Source organism: Puma concolor, chromosome B4 (assembly GCF_028749965.1).
Source record: "Puma concolor isolate L17-30 chromosome B4, mPumCon1.1.hap2, whole genome shotgun sequence".
Classification (NCBI taxonomy): domain Eukaryota; kingdom Metazoa; phylum Chordata; class Mammalia; order Carnivora; family Felidae; genus Puma; species Puma concolor.
The window spans coordinates 6,401,586-6,420,617 of NC_141673.1; the positions used below are offsets into that span (position 1 = coordinate 6,401,586).

At 50.9% G+C, this 19,032-nt stretch overlaps 1 protein-coding gene across 1 annotated transcript in view; it reads left to right on the forward strand.

Moving 5' to 3' along the window:
* ARFGAP3 (ARF GTPase activating protein 3) overlaps positions 1-18,760 on the forward strand; it is a 55,845-nt gene extending 37,085 nt beyond the window's left edge. The window contains exons 12-16 of the mRNA XM_086712109.1: positions 2,097-2,228; positions 8,274-8,397; positions 9,296-9,386; positions 16,184-16,305; positions 17,685-18,760. Coding sequence (XP_086568235.1) covers positions 2,097-2,228; positions 8,274-8,397; positions 9,296-9,386; positions 16,184-16,305; positions 17,685-17,702 — 487 coding nt within the window. The 3' untranslated portion in view covers positions 17,703-18,760. The remainder of the gene's footprint in view (positions 1-2,096; positions 2,229-8,273; positions 8,398-9,295; positions 9,387-16,183; positions 16,306-17,684) is intronic.
* The last annotated feature ends 272 nt before the right edge of the window (positions 18,761-19,032 follow it).

The following is a 19,032-nucleotide window of genomic DNA, read 5'->3' on the forward strand; positions in this document are numbered from 1 at the left end:
TTTCTCTGAGCCACTTAAAAGTCTGCTTGTCCAGGTCTCTCCTCCACAGGGACCGCTTGTCCCTGCTCCTCCAGGCAGAGCCGGGGCTCGGGCCCACCTGCCCATCAGCCACCAAGAAAGCCTGGCCTGTTTTTCGCTGAAACACGGATCTACTCTGAACCTGTGTCTTCCTTACATGGAAGAGAAGGCTAGCGGAAGGAGATTTGTTCTTCGGGACCGCCTCGCCAGAGAAGGCAGAGCCCCTTCTGGAAATTCTGCTTTCTCTCTATTATCCACGTAAAGCCACACCATCTCCTTCAAATAGCAGGTTTATCCCTTTCGCCTTTTTTTTTTTAACCCAGAAAAAGTATGTTTGTTCTTAGCATTTCCAACCCCCCAACTCTTAGCTCATAGGGGCCCTTGGCCTATTTTTTCCTACAGGTTCTTGCTGCCCTCTTCTATTCATCTTTGGTTACAGGCCCCTCTGACTGCCCAGGCCCTCCGTCTTTGTGCGACTTCTTGTGACACCCGAGCTCGGTGTTCACCATGTATCCCATGCGCGTCTTTTCTTACTCTGCAGAAAGCCAGGTGACATTTTTGAAAGGAAGCCTCTACATTATCTTCCATCATCCTTCCTTTCTCGAGACCTAAGCCTTGGAATCTGCCTCTGCTGAACTTCTTTAACTCCACATTTAAGGAGTGGGGGGCGCCTGGGTGGCTCAATCTGTTAAGCATCTGATTCTTGATTTTGGCTCAGGTCATGATCTCACCATTTGTTAGATCGAGCCCTATGTGGGCCCTCTGTGCTGCCAGCACAGAGCCTGCTTGGGATTCTCTCTCTCCCCCAACTCTCTCTCTTTCAAAATAAATAAATAAACGTTAAAAATATAAATAAATAGGGGCGCCTGGGTGGCGCAGTCGGTTAAGCGTCCGACTTCAGCCAGGTCACGATCTTGCGGTCCGTGAGTTCGAGCCCCGCATCGGGCTCTGGGCTGATGGCTCAGAGCCTGGAGCCTGTTTCCGATTCTGTGTCTCCCTCTCTCTCTGCCCCTCCCCTGTTCATGCTCTGTCTCTCTCTGTCCCAAAAATAAATAAACATTGAAAAAAAAAAATTAAAAAAAAAAAATATAAATAAATAAAAGGAGTGTGTATCTGGCAGGGCTCTTTTCCATCCTAAGCTGTTGTGAATTCTGACGAAGCACGGTCACTTCTTAAGGCTCTGGCACATCCACCTCGCCTCTGGGTCTCTGTCCTGTTCCAGGCAAACCCTGCTGCTCGTGGTCAGAGATTTTTCTGTCACCGCGCAGGACAGGAAGCTGCCGTGGAGCTTTGCTCTCTGAGCAAGGCCCGGCTCAGGGGTACTCGGCTGGTGAAAGAGTAAACCCACCTACAGGCTTACAGATCAAGTTCACGTCAAGCCCCAGGCTGGAAAAGCAGCCGCACACTGGTCCAGCCATTAGCCATCCATAGCTTTGTAGCTGACTCCGCCAAGAGGCTAATTAGCACCATTTACATTAAGTGGTCAGGGCTGTCGCCAGGCTTACCTGGCAGGGACTGCCAACAGCGAGCTCCTCGAGTGGGGTTTTTGTTGCGACTACCTGATTAGGCAGAACTGGACCCAGAGAAAGCAAAATACGTAACCTGTGGTGAGTAAAGACGCTCAAAGGCATCGTGTGCTATCCGGATGGGCTAGGTTATACTGCACTGACAAGTATCCACCCCCCCGCCCCGGCCCCCAACCCCGTCTTAAAAGCTTAACACAACAACGGTTTATTTCTTGTTCAGCTGAGGGTACAGGTGATTGTCCAGATTACCTGTCCTTTGGGTAACGCCTTGATCTTCCAGATGGATGGAAGCTTCTCCTGCCTGAGGCTGGAGCGCCTGGAAAACCACCTTATCTTTCATGTGGCACAGGAAGAAGGGACTGGGCGAGTTGAGCACAGGCACTTTAAAGGCCTTGGAAATGACTCTCCTCACACCTGCTTCTGTTTCATTCGGCAGCTCTCGTCACATGGCCACTCCAACTGCAAGGCCCAGGAAGTGTAGCCGCCGTGCACCCCATGTGAGCGGACATCAGTAAGGTCTCCCAAGTCACCATGTCCCTCTTTTTCATACAGGTACTTTGACGAGCCGATGGAGTTAAGGAGCAGTTCTTTTTCTAGCTGGGATGACAGTTCAGATTCCTATTGGAAAAAAGAGACCATCAAAGATACGGACACTATCCTGAAACCCACGGGCTATTCAGACAGGTATGAACAGAGAACAGTAGGATTGTAAATATTGAGGCCATGGGTCTCCAGGGAAATTCTCTAAGACTAGCGAATGATTTTATTCTACTGTTTCAAGAATATTCTTTGCATCCTGGTCTGTTTTCTGACCTTACAATCTTGCCTTTCCCAGAACGTCCTATAAATGGAATCATATGGCAACTGGCCTTTTTAGACCGGCTTCTTTGACTTTTCGTAGTGCATGTGAGACGCTTGTCATGATGTTCCTTCCTCTTCGTTGTTGAGTTGTTTGTCCGTTCACCTGTCGAACAACTACCTCCAGTTGTTGATTATGAATGAAAGACTTTACAATCTCCTGTCCAAACCGGACAAAAGTGCAGGGAGACCTAGTAATACGTTGGGACAACAGGCACAGCCTGGGATTATGCTGGGTGACTGCAGTCTGTGGCCAGCTTAGTCATTTTGTATCCTGCGTGATGCAGAACGGTGTCTTCCGTGCATTGCAAACAGTGCCCTCAGTATTCACCCACTTACCTCCACAGGGAGCTGAAGATCAAAATGCTGGGTCTGTTTAAATAGGAAAATTCCTTCAAATGTCGGGTGCTTTGGATATTTACTCATGTTTTTTTTAGAATTTTCAGGCTTTTTTAAATGGCCTGAAATCCTTTTACAAAATTACTACTGTCAGCTTTTTAAAAAGTAAAATGGCATTAGTATACATTATAAATGAGAAGTGCATTTGTCTCACCTCAAATTAGTTTAACCTATTTGGGCTGGGTTTTTTTTTTGTTTGTTTGTTTTCATTTTGTGTGCTGGCAACACTTAAGATCTGTACTCCTAGCGAATTTCACGTATATAACAGGGTATTACTTTCTCTGGTCACTCTGCCTACTTTACATCCCCAGAACTTACTCATCTTGTAAATAGAAGTTTGTACCCTCTGAACATCTGCCCATTTCCCCTACCTTGAAGGCTGTGGGAAAGAAACACCATTCTACACACTATGAGTTTCACTTTTTTTTTTTTTTTTTAATTTTAGATTCCACCTATAGGAACAAAATCGTGCAGTATTTTTCTTCTTTGTCTGGTTTATTTCACTTGGCATGATGTCCTCCAAGTTCATCCGTGTTGTCACAAATGGCAGGATTTCCTTTTTTTAGTGGCTGAATAATGTTCCACTGTATATATATTTTCTTTATCCATTCATCCATCAACAGACATGTATCTTGGCTATTGTGAATAATGCTGCGGTGAACATGGCAGAGATTTCTTCGAGATACTGATTTGTTTGTGTCAGATACAAATCCAGAAGTGGGATTGCTGATCAAATAGTAGTTCTATTTTTTATTTTTATTTTTTTAAATTTTTTAATGTTTATTTTTGAGAGAGAGAGAGAGAGAGAGAGAGAGACAGAGCGGGGGAAGGGCAGACAGAGAGGGAGACACAGAATCCGAAGCAGGCTCCGGGCTTTGAGCTGTCAGCACAGAGTTCGATGTGGGGCTTGAACTCACGAACCGCGAGATCATGACCTGAGCCGAAATCAGACACTTAACCGACTGAGCCACCCAGGCGCCCCTCTGTTCTTAATTTTTTGAGGGACCGACCTCCATAGTGTTCTCTGTATGGCTCTGCTAATTTGCGTTCTCACCAACAGCATACAGGGGTTCCCTTTTCCCCAGTTCTCCTCCATACTTCTCTCTTTTGGCACTTGCCATCCAAACAGGTGTGAGGTGACATCTCATTGTGGTTTTGACTTGCATTTCCCTGATGATGAGTGATGTGGAGCATCTTTTCAGATACCTGGTGGCCATGAACTTCCTTTTTAGAACTGCTTTTGCTGTGTTTCATGAGTTTGGGTGTGTTGTGTTTCCATTTTCATTTGTTTCAAGATATTTTTTTATTTCCCTTTTGATCTCTTCATTGACCCACTGGTTGTTCGGGAATGTGTTGTTTAATTTCCATATATTTGTGAACTTTCCAGTTTTCCTCTCCAATCACTGATTTCTACTTGCAACCATTATGGTTGGAAAGGACACTTTATATGATTTCAACCTTCTTAAACCTAACGTATGATTCAAATTTATTTTGTGACCTAACATATATTTGTCCTGGAGAATGTTCTATGCGTGCTTGAGAATGTGTGTTCTACTGCTATTGGATGGAGTGTCTTGAATGTGTCTGTTTGTCCATTTGGTCTAAAATGCTGTTGAAGTCCAGTTTTTCTTGATTTTCTTTCAGGATGATCTGTCCATTATTGAAAGTGGGATACTGAAGTCTCCTATGTGATTACCGTACTATTTCTCCCTTCTGATCTGTAAATATTTATATCATATATTTAGGTGCTCCAATGTTGGGTGCATATATATTTATAATTGATCATATATGTGTGTGTGTGTGTGTACACACACACACACACATATACACACACACACACACACATTTATATAGTTATATAATGACCTTTGTTCCTTGTTACAGTTTTTGGCTTAAAGTGCACTTCATCTGGGGCGCCTGGGTGGCGCAGTCGGTTAAGCGTCCGACTTCAGCCAGGTCACGATCTCGCGGTCCGCGAGTTCGAGCCCCGCGTCGGGCTCTGGGCTGATGGCTCGGAGCCTGGAGCCTGCTTCCGATTCTGTGTCTCCCTCTCTCTCTGCCCCTCCCCCGTTCATGCTCTGTCTCTCTCTGTCCCAAAAATAAACATTAAAAAAAAAAAAAAAAAAGTGCACTTCATCTGGTATAAGTGTGGCCATCCCTGTCCTCTCTTGGTTCACATTTGGAGCATCTTTTTCAGTCCCTTTACTTTCTGCCTATGTGTGTCCTTCAAGCTGAAGGGAGTCTCTTGGAGGCAACATGCCGTTGGACCTTGTTTTTTAATCCATCTGGCCACTCAGTGTCTTTTGGTTGGTGAATTTAGTCCATTTATGTTTAAAGCAACTATCGATAGGTAAGGATTTACTAATGCCATCTTAGTGATTGTTCATTGGCTGTTTGGTGGTTCCCTTGTTCCTTTCTTCCTCTCTTGCTGTCTTCCTTTGTGAATTGATGACTTTCCATAGTGGTATGTTATTATTTCTTTCTCTTTCTCTTTTGTGTGTATACTAGAGATTTTTGCTTTATGATTACCATGAGGCTTACATAAAACATCTTATAATTATAGCAGTCTGTAAACGGCCTATAGCTGTCAGCACAGAGCCCGACGCAGGGCTCAAACTCACGAACTGCGAGATCATGACCTGAGCTCAAGTCGGATGCTCAACTAACTGAGCCACCCAGGCGCCCCGATAACAGTCTATTTTAAGTGGATAACAACTTAACCTAGATTACATACAAGAATTCTACCCTTTTACTCTACCCCCTTTACATTTTATGTTTTTGATGTCGTAATTTACTCCTTCTTATGTTGTATATCAAGTAATAAATTAATGTAGCTGTATTTTTGCCATTTTTGTTTTTTAACTTTTATACAGAGGTAAGTGATTTATACGCCACCATTGCAGCATTCAAGTATTGTGAATTTGACTGTACACCTACCTCCATCAGTGAGTTTTATACTTTCATGTTTTTATGTTACTAATTAGCATTCATCAGTTCAGCTTCCAAGACTCCTTTTAGGATTTCGGTGACACACGTCTCTTGGTTGGCAGGGTTTGCTTGTTTGTTTGTTTTTCACTTCAAATATATCCTTCCCCTGTCTCCTGGCCCTGCTAGGTCTCTGCTGAGAAATCTGCTGATGGTCTCCCAGGGATTCCACTGTACGTGATGAGTTTCTCTTCTCTTGTTGCTTTAAAAATTCTTTTTCAGGGGGCACCTGAGTGGCTCAGTCAGTTAAGCATCTGACTCTTCATTTTGGCTTGGGTCATGATCTCACAGTTTGTGGGTTCGAGCCCCATGTGACAGTGTGGAGCCTGCTTGGGATTCTCTCTCTCTCCCTCTCTCTGCACCCCCACCCCCTGCCTCAGAAAACAAAAAGAAAAAACAAAAAAACTTAAAAATTCCTTTTTTTTCCCCCTTATGCTTTACCTTTACTCCCGTGACCTACTCATTTCCTAGCTGGGGGCCTGTATCCCCCTCTCCCCTTCACCCATTTGGTTCATTCTCCCACCCCCCTTTTGTCTGCCAACCATCATTTGTCCGTGTCTATATTTATACTTCTGATTCTGCTCTTTTTTTGTTTGTTTATTCATGGTTTTTTTTTAAGATTTCTTTTATGAGTTGAATCGTATGGTATTTATCTTTCTCTCTTTTTGTCTTTGATTTTTAACAGTTTTATTATAATGTGTCTTGGTAAAGATCTCTTTGGGTTGAATCCCTTTGAGGACTTTTGAGCTTCGTGTACCCGAATGTCCGTATCTCTCTCCAGATCTGGGAAGTTTTTAGCTGTTCTTTCTTGCAATAAGCTTTTTGCCCCCTTTGCCCTCTCTTCTCTTGATGGGCCTCCTGTAATGCGTAAATTAGTTTCTTACGGTGTCCCATAATTCATGTAGGCTTTCTTCACTCTGTTTTATTCTTTTTTCTTTTTTTCCCCTCTGACCGGATGATTTGAAATGACCTGTCTTCGAGTTCACAAATCCTTCTGTTTGACTCAGTCTGCCGTCGATGTCCTCTGTTGTATTCTTCAGCTCCAGAGTCTCTGTTTGGTCCTTTTTTGTGATTTCCGCCTCCGTGTTGAACTTCTTATTCTGTTTGCGTGTTATTTTCCCGACTTCGTTGAGTTGTGCATGTTCTCGTAGGTTGCTGAGCTTCTTTAAAACAGTTATTTTGGGGGGCGCCTGGGTGGCGCAGTCGGTTAAGCGTCCGGCTTCAGCCAGGTCACGATCTCGCGGTCCGTGAGTTTGAGCCCCGCGTCAGGCTCTGGGCTGATGGCTCGGAGCCTGGAGCCTGTTTCCGATTCTGTGTCTCCCTCTCTCTCTGCCCCTCCCCCGTTCATGCTCTGTCTCTCTCTGTCCCAAAAATAAATAAAAACGTTGAAAAAATAAATAAATAAATAAAAAATAAAACAGTTATTTTGAAATCTTTGTCAGCCAATTCTTTGGGATCGGTTATTGGAAAATTACTGCGTTCCCTTTGTGGTGTCGCGTTTCCTTGATTTTTCGTGCTGCTTGGCGTCTTGTGTTGCTGTCTTCGCATCAGAAGAAGAGTCACCTCCTCCTGTCTCTGCCGACTGGCCTGGGGTGAGAAATGCCTTCACCAGCAGCCCTGCTAGGGATCCTGAAGCTTTCTCAGACCTTTTCTATGGAAATACCACTCTATTCTACTCGCTCCCTTTTGGGGCTGGAATCTTCAGATGAATGCCGTCTCTCAATCCCACAAGGCCAGGCCAGGTGCCCGAGCCTCCTGTGTACTCTCCCTTGGTGCCCGGAGATGCTCCTTTGTGTACTTCCTCCCAGTCCCAGAGCGGGCTGGCTTTCTGCACACGCTCAAAGGCTTGTCCTCGCCGTCTGTGGGGGCTCGTGCAGGGAGCCGACTATGAAGGTGGGAGATGTGTGGGTGAGGTGCACAGAGCGTTGGAAGGCATCCATGGGCCAGCGGGGGGCTCCACGGGCAAAGTGTACCCAGCTGCTTGTGAGCAGGCTTCCTCGTGGCGTCCACAAAATGGTCGGTGGGACCTACGTGCCTTTGAGTTCTGAGCCCTGGCTGCTGTGCTTCCTGCCTCTCCCAGCCCCTAAGCCATGCAGATCACCTCAGTACTCCGGATGGGGTGGGAAAGAAGGGGCATTTTCTGCAGTGTCCCACCCAGCAGGGGAAGTCGGGCTCCCACTCACCAGCCTCTCACTTTCCCCCATGGGAGATATTGCAGGCCAGGGGGCTCTCTCTTGGTACTGAGCTGTGCCGCCCGGGGAGAGGGGTGACTCAGGGAAGGTGAAACTGTGCCTCTTACCCTCTTTCTTGTGCCCAGTCTTGGATCGTTTTACTCCCAACAGTGTGTTGGAATCTCTCTGCTGCACCCCTGCGTCCTGTCTGTGGACAGTTGTCAAAATCAGTGTTCTGTAGGGGGACGATGGTAGAAAACTCCCTACTTCACCGTCTTGCTGACGTCGCTCCTGTTCTGCCTGTTTTTAATTATAGACCTACTGCCCGCCGTAAGCCAGACTATGAGCCAGTTGAGAACACAGATGAAGCCCAGAAGAAGTTTGGCAATGTCAAAGCCATTTCATCAGATATGTACTTTGGAAGACAAGCCCAAGCTGATGTAAGCGTCCAGAGAGTTTGTGTGTGAGCCCTGTTGAGCAGGAAGCGAGCAGGGACCTGGGAGCCAGGGGAGGAGGTGAAGGCGCAGAGTGGGAGGGACTCAGACTGTGAGAGGCCCCTGGGCCCAAGATGATGGGGGCGGGACTCAAACCCAGGTCCTCCTGACTCCTCCCCCTCACTGCCCCAGCTGGAGAAGAGGCTAGAAGGTAGGGATCGTGTCTCACGTTTCTCTGATTCCTTTCTCAGTGTTTTGAACACACATCTATTTAATATGTTTGGGAAAAATTTCAGGCGATTTTTGATACAGCTGTAATTTACTTAACTTTTTAATTATTATTAATGAAGTTAAATGGCTTATATAGATATGTTCGGGGAGGGTATATATATTTATTTTCAGGTTGTTGCCTCTCGCCTTAGAGGAGTCTTGCTACACAGAAGGATCATACGGCAATGGAGAGGCCTAAGGTTTTTTCTAATGTCGGGGTGCTGGTGTGCTTTTGCCAAAGCTCTCGGAGGCGTGCGTCACTGCCAGGTTTCTTGGGCGACACAGGGAGCTGCTTCCTAAAGGCACTGAGTCTATTTCGTAGCAACAGAGCTTTGCCCGGCACTTCAGGAGCTTACAGTTACCACTTGCTCTTCCCACCCCCTAAAAGCTGCCTTATTTTAAAGCTGGCAACATTTAAGTCTACTTTGAAAGTCACAGAGCAGAGCCCATGTGGGCAGCCGTGCAGTGGCCTCTGCTGGCCGCTGGTGGGCACAGCGCCGCGACAGAGGTGCCCTGCTGCTCTCTGGTTCCCCTGCCCTGAGCAGCTGTGAACTGACAGCTCCTCGCTGATTCTTTTTGCAGAATTGCTCACAGCCTTTGGAGCCTGATGTTTCCTATTCCTTGTCTTCTCTAGTATGAAACCAGGGCTCGGCTGGAGAGGCTTTCGGCGAGTTCCTCCATAAGCTCAGCGGATCTGTTTGATGAGCAGAGGAAGCAGACGGCAGGTAATGGGGGGGCGGGGCTGCCAACAAGGTTGGTGCCCGCCGTGTCTACGGCATGAGTACGTTTTCCCTGCATAGAACTTTTTACTTTTCCAAGATCATCCGCAACCGTCACGTGATGCTCTTACCCGCTCTGTGAACAGAGCAGAAGTTACTGTTTCAGGCCCGGTGTGTGAGGAGACCGGGTCAGGACATTTAAGCGACATCCCCGGGTTGCCAGAGAAGTCATCTTCCTGGAACGTGTTTCCTGGTCCAGTGCAAAGGCCGTGTCCGATTTGTGTGGTATCACAGCCCCGCGGGTGGACGGCCCTGGGCTCCTAGCTGTCACTGACCGCTCCCTGCCTGAGACCTTGAGTGTTTCATGTCATTTTCCAGTCTTCCCAGACTCCTGCTCTGTGAAGCGGGTAGATACTACATCCCGCGCAAGGTGGCACTGAGGCTTAAGTGAGGTACTATGTGTGAAGTGCCACCTGGGTGCCTGGCACCCAGGGGAGACAGAGGCAGGTAGAACAGGGGACTTCACCAGGCTCAGTCTTCGAGGGAAGGCAGAATGTGGCTGTGGAAACAGGCAGGTGCAGAGGAATCTCCTGTCTCCTCAGCCCTCTTAGGGTGCAGACCCCATGGACGAGAGATGCCTGGGAGCCCCAGGGAGTGCACCTCAGAGCATGGGCCCATCCTGGACGTCCAGAGCCCAGCCGGTCTCTGCTTGTGCCTCTGGGTCCCTGAGCCATGACTGAGTCCTACCCAGGCCTCAGCCTGGCCAAAGGCGACGGGAAGGCTGTGTGTTCTTCCTTCGTCACAGCTCGCATTAAAGGAGCGGTGTCCTCTGAAGTCACTTCAGGAACCCACTCGGCGGGAGAGCCCAGGGGGAGGGGACCTCCAGAGCCAAATGCTCCAGGCCCAGGACCACCCGCTCCCCCTCGTCCCCAAACCTGGAGGAGCCAGGCCTGGGCACAGGTGACCAGCATGGGCAGCTGCAGAGAACAGCTGTTTTCTGAGTACAGCGAGAAACAGCCTCAAGAGAGAAGGTCGTGGGACAGACCCGAGTGCCTGGAACCTTCAGTGCTGGGGTGTGGGGGATGCTGGAAGATCCACTGTGGCCCTCAGGTTCAGTAAGCACACCAGGCTGCTTGCTGCCGTGGGAAGGAGCTCTCCACCCAGGGGATGCAGGGCCGCAGGGGCAGGTGGGGGCCAGGGCCTCAGCTGCTGCGGGGAGCCCACCAGGCAGGGGTGCTTGGTGGGGCTGCGGCTCTCGGGCCGCTCTCTGGGCTGCCTTCCGCACCGAGTCCGGGTGGGGCAGGGTGGCTCCTGGACTTGTATTCTTATCTCTTGTCGGGACTTCCTCTTGTGGCCGCCTTCCCAGGTGGAGGGGTGCTGGCCCTGCGCCCTTCGGAGGGGAGCAGGGGAGCATCCCCACAGCCCCGCCTCCCCCCCCAAAAGGGTATCAGGTCAGCCCCTCAGAACCTCAGGTGCTGAAAGTCGTCCCCCCCCAACCAGCTGTGTGTGATTTTGTAATTCAGGTTATTGGAAGTTTCACTCTGAAACCCTGTTTGTTTAAAAAAGGAAAAAAAAAACATTTGGAGATCAAATGAAAACTCTTTCCAATTGTTGAAGGAAAATTGTGGCCGGCCCATGTATGCTTTCCTGTCCCCTTTCAGAGAACAAAGGCTCTTTAATTGTTTGGGCCCTGTGTGGGTCCCAAACTCAGGGTCACAGAAAGGGTGCCACCCCCCCCCCCCACCCCACCCCCCCCCCGCCGGCCTTCGTGCTCCCTCCTCCATCCAAGCCCACGGCTCAGACCGTGGTCACCCTCGTTCGGCATCTTCCATCAAGCGCATCATAAAAGTTGCCTTCGGTAACGACCATAAGTGTAAGTGCATTGAACAACTCTTATTAAATATTTACTTTTTGTCAAGAGTGCATTTCGGCAAACAGCAAAAGCTGGTTAAGAGACTCTTCTGGGTTTCTTATCTTAGAAGCTTTCCCATCTGTGAAATCTCAGTCATTGAGGAGATCATGGTATACTTTATAATTTCATTGCGGTGGGGGGACTGGGGAATGACTCCAGATTCGAAATGCCTCCTGGTGAAACAAAATGCTTCCTGGGGATGTGTTTAATCCAGCAGCCTGGACATTTGTCAAGGGCCCTTCCCTTTCAGGATACCGGAAGGACCAGATGAAAAACACACATAAGCACCCGCCGCCAGCCTGGCGTAGCGCCGGACCCTGTGGCCACCCTCCCAGAGCAGGGTCAGCTGGGGGGGGTGGGACTGCCATCACCTGGGTCCTGTGTCGGGAGGCAGCCACTCAGGGCACTGAATGACAGAACAGAGGCAGCTTTGGGACAGCAGAAGCTCCAAGCCCAGTCTGTCCCCTCGGGGTTTTTCTTTTGAGAAAATGACTCTGGTTATTTGAATCTGAGCGTGTCCACCGGGAGGGCCAGAGACGCTGAGGCCCTTCTCTCCTAGGCCCCACTCGCTCATTTGCTCCGTGCACCTGTTTGCTTTGTCCCCTTAGGGCACCTTGGCTGCTCTCTTCTTTCCTCCTTACTCAGGCCCGCAGTCCAGGCATGTGACCTCTTCGGGGCCTGCAGATCTCCAAGCACTGGCCTCAGTCCGCAGCCACGTGATTTTGTTTGGTCAGGCGGTGAATGTGTTTGTCACAGCTGCGCCGTGGCGTCGCCGACCCGGCGTCGGCCGCCGGCCGGAGTCTCGTCACTTGGGCACGGGGCTGCTGTGCGGGTGGCAGAGAGGTCACTGCCGCGCTCTGTTTGTTATTAAACTCGTCACTCGTGTCATGTTGGAAACCCTTTCTTCTCTCCCTTCGTCCCCATTTCAGGGAAACGGGTACGTGACCGTCTACTGAAAATCGATTGTTTGAGGAGCTGGGGCACCGTCCTGGGCTCCTCGGGCTTCTGCAGCGCCACCCTCCCACCTCCTGCAGCTACCCCTTCTCCGGGCTGATTCTACCCAGAAGTCTCTGGTCGGCCCAGGTTTCACATCCTGCCCTTGCTCCCTGCCGCTTGGCTCTCAGCTCCTGTGGGCCTTTCCAGGCTCAGTTCCCAGCGTTTTCCTGCTCCAGCCCTGGGTGCACGCTCCGGGCATCCTCTGCTGTCACCAGGGTAGAGGCCATCTGATGACCCCCCCCCCCCCCCGCCCCGGACTGGACCCTAAGCCCTTCAGGGACAGGACCTGTCCGTTTTCATCTCCGTCCCCTGGCAGCTGGCATGCCTGGCACAGGGAAAGCCCTCAGGATGTGTCTTTTGAGTGAACGAATGGACGGGTAATGAAGGAGCCCTGGAAGCAGGGGTGCCGGTCAGCGGGTCCCTCAGCCAGCTGAGCGTGGGAGCCACGGTCCTCACTGTGCTCGTGCCCCTTCCAGCACACACAGGAACGTCCCCTGCCCCGGCTGTGATGTCACGTGGCCAGTGTCAGGCGCCGTGTGCACATTGCCGTGGTTCCTTCTGTGCGGAGGTGGCCTCCGAGTCTTCCACCGAGAGACGGCCCCATGGGTCCCCATCTTGGGTGACTGTGCAAAGCACACCCCCTGCCGGCCCGTGGCGGGCACAGTGAGGTGCTAGCACAGTGTCACTTGGCCTTCCCGACTGATACAGGGCCTCCACGCCAACCACTTAACACAGCGTGGCTCGGCTGGCCCCGTCCCCCGGCCTGGACACTCCGGGGCCTCTGTCTCTGTCTTGCCACCTTTTCGGTTGCTTGAGCCAGAAACCTGGGAATCAGCCTTAATTTCTCTCTTTCCCAGCCCCCCGCTGCCAGTTGGTCCCTAAGCCTTCTCGGGACACTCAGACTCACCCACCCCACTGCTACTGGCTTCGGCTCGGCCGCAGCCCCTTGTGCCTGGACTGCCTCGGTGGCCTCTAACTGCTGGCCAAGCTCTCCCGGTGCTGTTATCAGTTGATTGTCTGCCTTCCCCAGTAGGCAATAAGCTCTGGAAAAGCAGGTTTGTGATGATGTCCTCAGCACCAAGCCCGCTGGGGGTGTAATGGGGACAGATAGATAGCAGGGAGACAGGGCACCTGACCTAGACCATAGGTCAGGGAGCCTCTTCCTGAGGAAGCAGTTTGAGCCGTCATTTCCTGGAGCCCATTGTGTAGTCTGAGCGCACTGGGGCTCTGCTGCCCTGGGCGGCCCTCAAAGGAGACACGGCACCCAGATACGAGAGGAGGAGGGAGACCTCACAGACCCGGGAGACCTTCAATCAGCTTTCACAGGTTTGCAGGCAGCAGACCTACAGGCGGAGGGTGGGAAGCCACCTCCCTGCCAGAGACCTGACACCCGCTCCGGAGTTGGCAGGCTGCTTACACTCCCAGGACTTAGATGGATAGTGAGGATTAAGTAAGGAGTAAAGGTGCACGATAACAGAGGCTAAATCAGATCTGAGTTCGTTTCCCTCTTACATGGGACTCTGGGGGGGCAGTTCAGGACATGTGCTATGTTCCCAGATGCCAAGGACCTAGGCCCCTCTCCTCTTGTTGCTCATGATCTCCTCTCCATACTTCACCTCATGCCCAACATGGTTGCTCCAGCCCTAGCCATCCCATCTGCATCCCGGCTAGCGGGAAGAGGCAGGGAAAAGGGCAGGCCTCAGCCCTGGATGGCACTTCGGCTTACATCCCATTGGCCAGAACCCTGTCACCTGAACACACCTTGTTGCAAGGGTTAGAATTTGGGAGCTCTGTACAGAGAAGGGGAGGAGAGGAGAGGAAGGACTCTAGGGGACGGGCCGCCATCTCAGGGCACCTGGGAACTGTACCTAGTCGGTGAGGGATCATGGTCCCAGAGCTGTCCCGCCTTAGCTGTGCTCTCTTCTTTAAGTGCTTCTCAAGTCGGAGGGGCGCCAGGGTGGCTTTGTCGGTTCAGCGTCCAGCTCCGGCTCAGGTCACGATCTTGCGGTTCGTGGGTTCGAGCCCCGTGTCGGGCTCTGTGCTGACAGCTCACAGCCTGACTCCTGTGTCAGATTCTGTGTGTCTCTCTTTCTCTGCCCCTCCCCTGCTCATGCTGTCTCTCTCTGCTTCTCAAAACTAAACATTTAAAAAAATTTAAAAAATTTCCCAAGTTGGAAACCTGTAAGTGGAGGTGCTTCTGCTAAGGTCCCCCCTGTGACCTCTGGTCCAGACCTACCCAGCCACTGTGGACCTCTCCAGGTAGTGGCGTAGCCGTGACCCTGCCTCTGCACACTCAGGATCTCATACTAGCTTCCTGTTTGCTATGAAGACCCATCTGCAGGCCAGTAGCAACACTGGTGAGCGGCTGTGCTAGGCTTTGAACCCAGATCCAGCGTCCAGGCTGGGCCTCCACTCTTTTATTGGCCAAGGCCTGCAAAACTTTAAAAAGTCAGCTGGAGGGGTGCCTGAGTGGCTCAGTCGGTTGAGCATCCGACTTCGGCTCAGGTCGTGGTCTCAGCTCATGGGTTCGAGCCCCGCGTCGGGCTCTGTGCTGACGGCTCGGAGCCTGGAGCCTGCTTCGGCTTCTGTGTCTCCTTCTTTTTCTGCCCCTCCCCTGCTCACGCTCTGTCTCTCAAAAATAAAATGTTTGAAAGAAATAAAAACAAAATTAAAAATGAATAACAAGTCAGCTGGAGGCAGAGAGGGGAGGAACCCGCACCGGCGGCCCCTCCCTGCATGGTGGGCACGGGAGCGGTGCTGGAGATCCACACTGTCCCTTCTGGGCGGCGTCCGTGTGGAAAGATAAACACGTCCATTCCGTTTTTTCTTGGAAAGGGAACTGGCTTCTGTTGCTTAAGGGGCAGGTGGGTGCGGCTGGGTCGTTGCAGGGGTGGCTGGGCTTGGCACCCTGGGACCTGCAGGGTTTGGGCTCGCTCACCGTCACGGGGCCCCTCCAGGTTTCTGTCACACCTCTGGGACGGAGCCTCAGCCCGAAACCCTGGCTGTCTGCTCCGGAGCTGCCGCCGCTCAGGTGCGATACCACCGATGCGCTTCACTTGCACTGGTGGAAATAGGCTGATGTTTCCGCCGGCCGCCAAAGCCAAAGCAAAGAAATCCCACTGGTTCTGGCCTCAGGAAGCAAGGTGGGGGGTGAGCTTGGCTCCGGCTCAGAGTCAGAAAAGCCTCAGAGAGACACCTGTGCGTTTGGCTCCCCTCCCTAGTGAACCTCGTTCTCCTGTCCTGCAGGCTTCCCCTGCCCTGAGTGGCAGGTGACAGAGACAGCGGCCACTGCGGTGCCTTATCCCCGCCGGCAGCCCCAGAGCAAGCAAAGGCTCCTCTCCCTGAGAGATACAGGAGTCCCAGGAAGGCTCTGATCAGCCAGGCCTGGGTCACACGCCCACCCCTCTGGATGGAGTCCACGGGGCTCCCCAAGAGAAGGGAGGAGGGCTTGTACCAAAAGCGCGGGGGGGGGGGGGGATGTTGAGCACTCAAAACCTAGAGATGTCCGCCCATCTGCCATTTACTGAGTATTTACCTGTCAGATCTTGTGTTCAGAGGAGGAACCAGGAGCCCAGAGAGGGTGAGAAAGCTCCCCAAAGACACACAGCTTAGAAGAGACAGTGCCAGTATTTGAACCCCTGGTGGTCCCAAGACCCAATACGACATCTGCTCTCGTACGGTGTCTTACAGCTAGTTCAGGGTGGGGCTGGCACTGAAACAGGGTCCTGACCCCACCGCAAGGTTCTTCTCCCTTCGCCCCAGCTGCTGCTTGCGGGAAGCGGGAAGCGGGAGGGGAGGGGATTCTGTGCCCTCTAAGGTCATGGAGTGCCCTGGGCACCGGTTGTGCCGCCTGTCGCCACGGTCCAGTGACAAACGGCATCTGTTCTGTGTGCAGGAAGCTACAACCTCACGAGCGTGCTGCCCACTGCGCCTGACATGGCCCAGTTTAAGCAGGGAGTGCGATCCGTTGCTGGAAAGCTCTCGGTCTTCGCTAACGGTGTCATGACTTCCATTCAGGTCAGTGCCCCGGGGGTGACAGGAACGGAGTGGGGTGGTGGCTCCGGCGTGGAAAACGCAAATTGGACCGCTCTTCACCTGCTGGCAAATTCGATTTCCTGTTGTTGATTTATATATTTGCTACGGTGTAACCCGGGGCGTCATGAAAACCAGAAACTGGGCTTTTATCTTTGCTTAAATGTTCTCGTTGATGACTCTAGAGGAATTGTTACAGGAATTGATCGTATGCTGCGCTTCTTTCCTGTGTTGGAACAGAGAAACAGGAAGAAGAAAATAAAAACTGCCCATGATCCCAAGGACAGCTTCTGTTACTGTTTCGGCATATTTTATTTTAGTTCTTGATTTCTATGCACATCTTCTTAGAACTCAAAAGGATTAGGCTGTACAGATGATTTGACATTCTCCGTGGTGCTCTGCTATGAGCATTTCTGTGTAATTCTTCAGAAGCTACCTTCTGTTGAGCGAAAATGCAGAACATTTCTTTAACTCTTCCCTAATTTGGGGATTTACGTGGTATTTCGGTCTCCGAAGTAAGGCAAGGATGGGGCATCCTCGCGTACCACAGCGGAAGGCCATCTCTTAAGGCTTATTTCGTGAACCTTCTGGTGTACGTCCTGTTGTTCTAGGATGCTGCTACTAATGCGAAAACGTGGCCACGGGCGGTGGGACCTAATCAGTGCGGCCTCCGGTGCCTCTGAAGGGGCTTCCCCACTTGGGGGGGGGGCGGCCCCCACTGAAGAGAATCCCTTCCGCCCAGAGGTTCCTGCTGTCTTGGCTGCTGTTGAGAACAACCTCTGGTTAGAATTCACGGGGCTCTTTTCATGTCCCTGAGGTCAGCTGAGCCCCCATCAGTCCTTCCACGTAGGTGACATCCACATTTTAGGAAGGTCATCCCCCTTTATTTTATAGATGCAGAATCGGAGGTACGGAGGTTAAGTTGCTTCTGCAGGATCGCTCAGCTGAGCCAGAATTTCAGGGTTCAGACTCCACGTGTGCTACACCTGCCTCCCAGAGAGAGGCTCCCCACTTGGCTCCCCACCCCCACCCCCCAGATGCTTTGCGCCCCTCCCCCCAGACCCTCCCACAGCGCGGGAGCCGCAGGTGGCCGCGGGGCTCAGGGACAGGATGTCCTCCTGTCCACGGCCCCACGCAGACCTCGGCATCAGGAAGCCCCGGCTGTGGCCACGCCCCTTCCAGTTACTGGGCTCTTTGAGGGGATGGGGGTGGGGGGGCGGCGTACGTTCCAGATGCCAGACAGACAGTCGGTGCTCTGTGTTCACTGCGATGTCAGTTTGGGAACGCTGAGCGTTCGGTGCGCGTGAGAGGGAGAAACCGGCGCTGAGCGCGAGCAAACGTGCGTCTTGCTTCTCTCTCGCCAGGATCGCTACGGTTCTTAGCACCCACGCGGGGTCGCGCGTTTCCAGAAAGGCCTCTTGACGTGAACCAGTGAGCACGTCGCAGACCGCAGTGAAGACCGGACAGTTTTGCAGATTTTTCTGCTGCTTTTTCACATGGTATACATGCATTCCTGATTTCTAATATTTCCTTTGAGAAATTCTCATTTTTGATGTAGTAGAAGCTTTATTGTAATTTCTGTTTTGCGTTCCTTCCTGCCCATGCGCTCCTTTGGGCATATCTGAGTGTAGCCTTGCTTTATTTGTGTGGAATCTGGTTCCAGCAGCTGGGGGTCTGGAGACAAGGGCTTCTCCCACCTCTGGGGGCTGAGAGCCTTCGTTCCGGGACTGGGGGAGGGGGGTCTCAGTGCCGTGTGACCTGTGGGCTAAGGGCTACCCCAAGCAGTGATGCTCCAGGGGCCCGGAGAAACCAAATTCACCAACACACGTTTCATTCAAAAGGGAGCAAGGAATAAAAACAACAGACCAAAAATGTCTAATTTGGCAGGTTGCTTCATTTGTATTTCCACATGTTACAGTGATTTCAAAATAATGTTTAAAGCCGTCTGTCCCTTTGTATGATCTATAAATTCAAAAATAATTTACAGTGAGCACTTTTAACAAGGCTAAGCTTCTGCATTGCCAAGGGAATTAATCTTCTGACACGGTGTTGCTGTTTGAATTTATGGGAGATGTCAGCTGAGAATCTCCTGAGCGTGTTTACGAACCGACATAGTGGACAGAATTTAAAATGAATAAGGTAAGAAGACAGACCCACGGGAAATATCTCAGTACAGGGGAGAACAGTAGTTGTAACTGGGTAGTTTTGTTAATATTTTTTATCTTAATCTTGGTTTTCAAAAAATTACAGAATGTGTATAAATGAATAAAGAAAAATAATTTGGCTGTGTTTTAGACAGCGTTAGAATATATTGTTCAGCACAGTAAAATATATTTGAAATCTGATGAACCAGAAATGTGGTTTCAACTGAATATTTTGTGAATTTTTCTTAAAAGATCAAATTTGTAGACTTCTAAATATAATAAACCCTTGCAGCAGATCGTGTTGCCTTTTTTTTTTTTTTTTTACAAAAGCCTTTGTAATGAATCTTGTAAATCAGGGCTCATGATATAACATTGGCATGCATTTGAACTATGATATAATTAGAGATGGATCTGTTTTTCATGTACGTTTGGGGCCTGATGTGCAGCTGTCATTAACTGAGGTGTTGTCCCCAGGGCAGTGGCAGGTGGGGTGTCCTTGCTGAAAGTGAGGATGTGCACAGTGGCATGTCCCGAGCCCAATGTGTTGCTGTAACAAGATACTACAGTC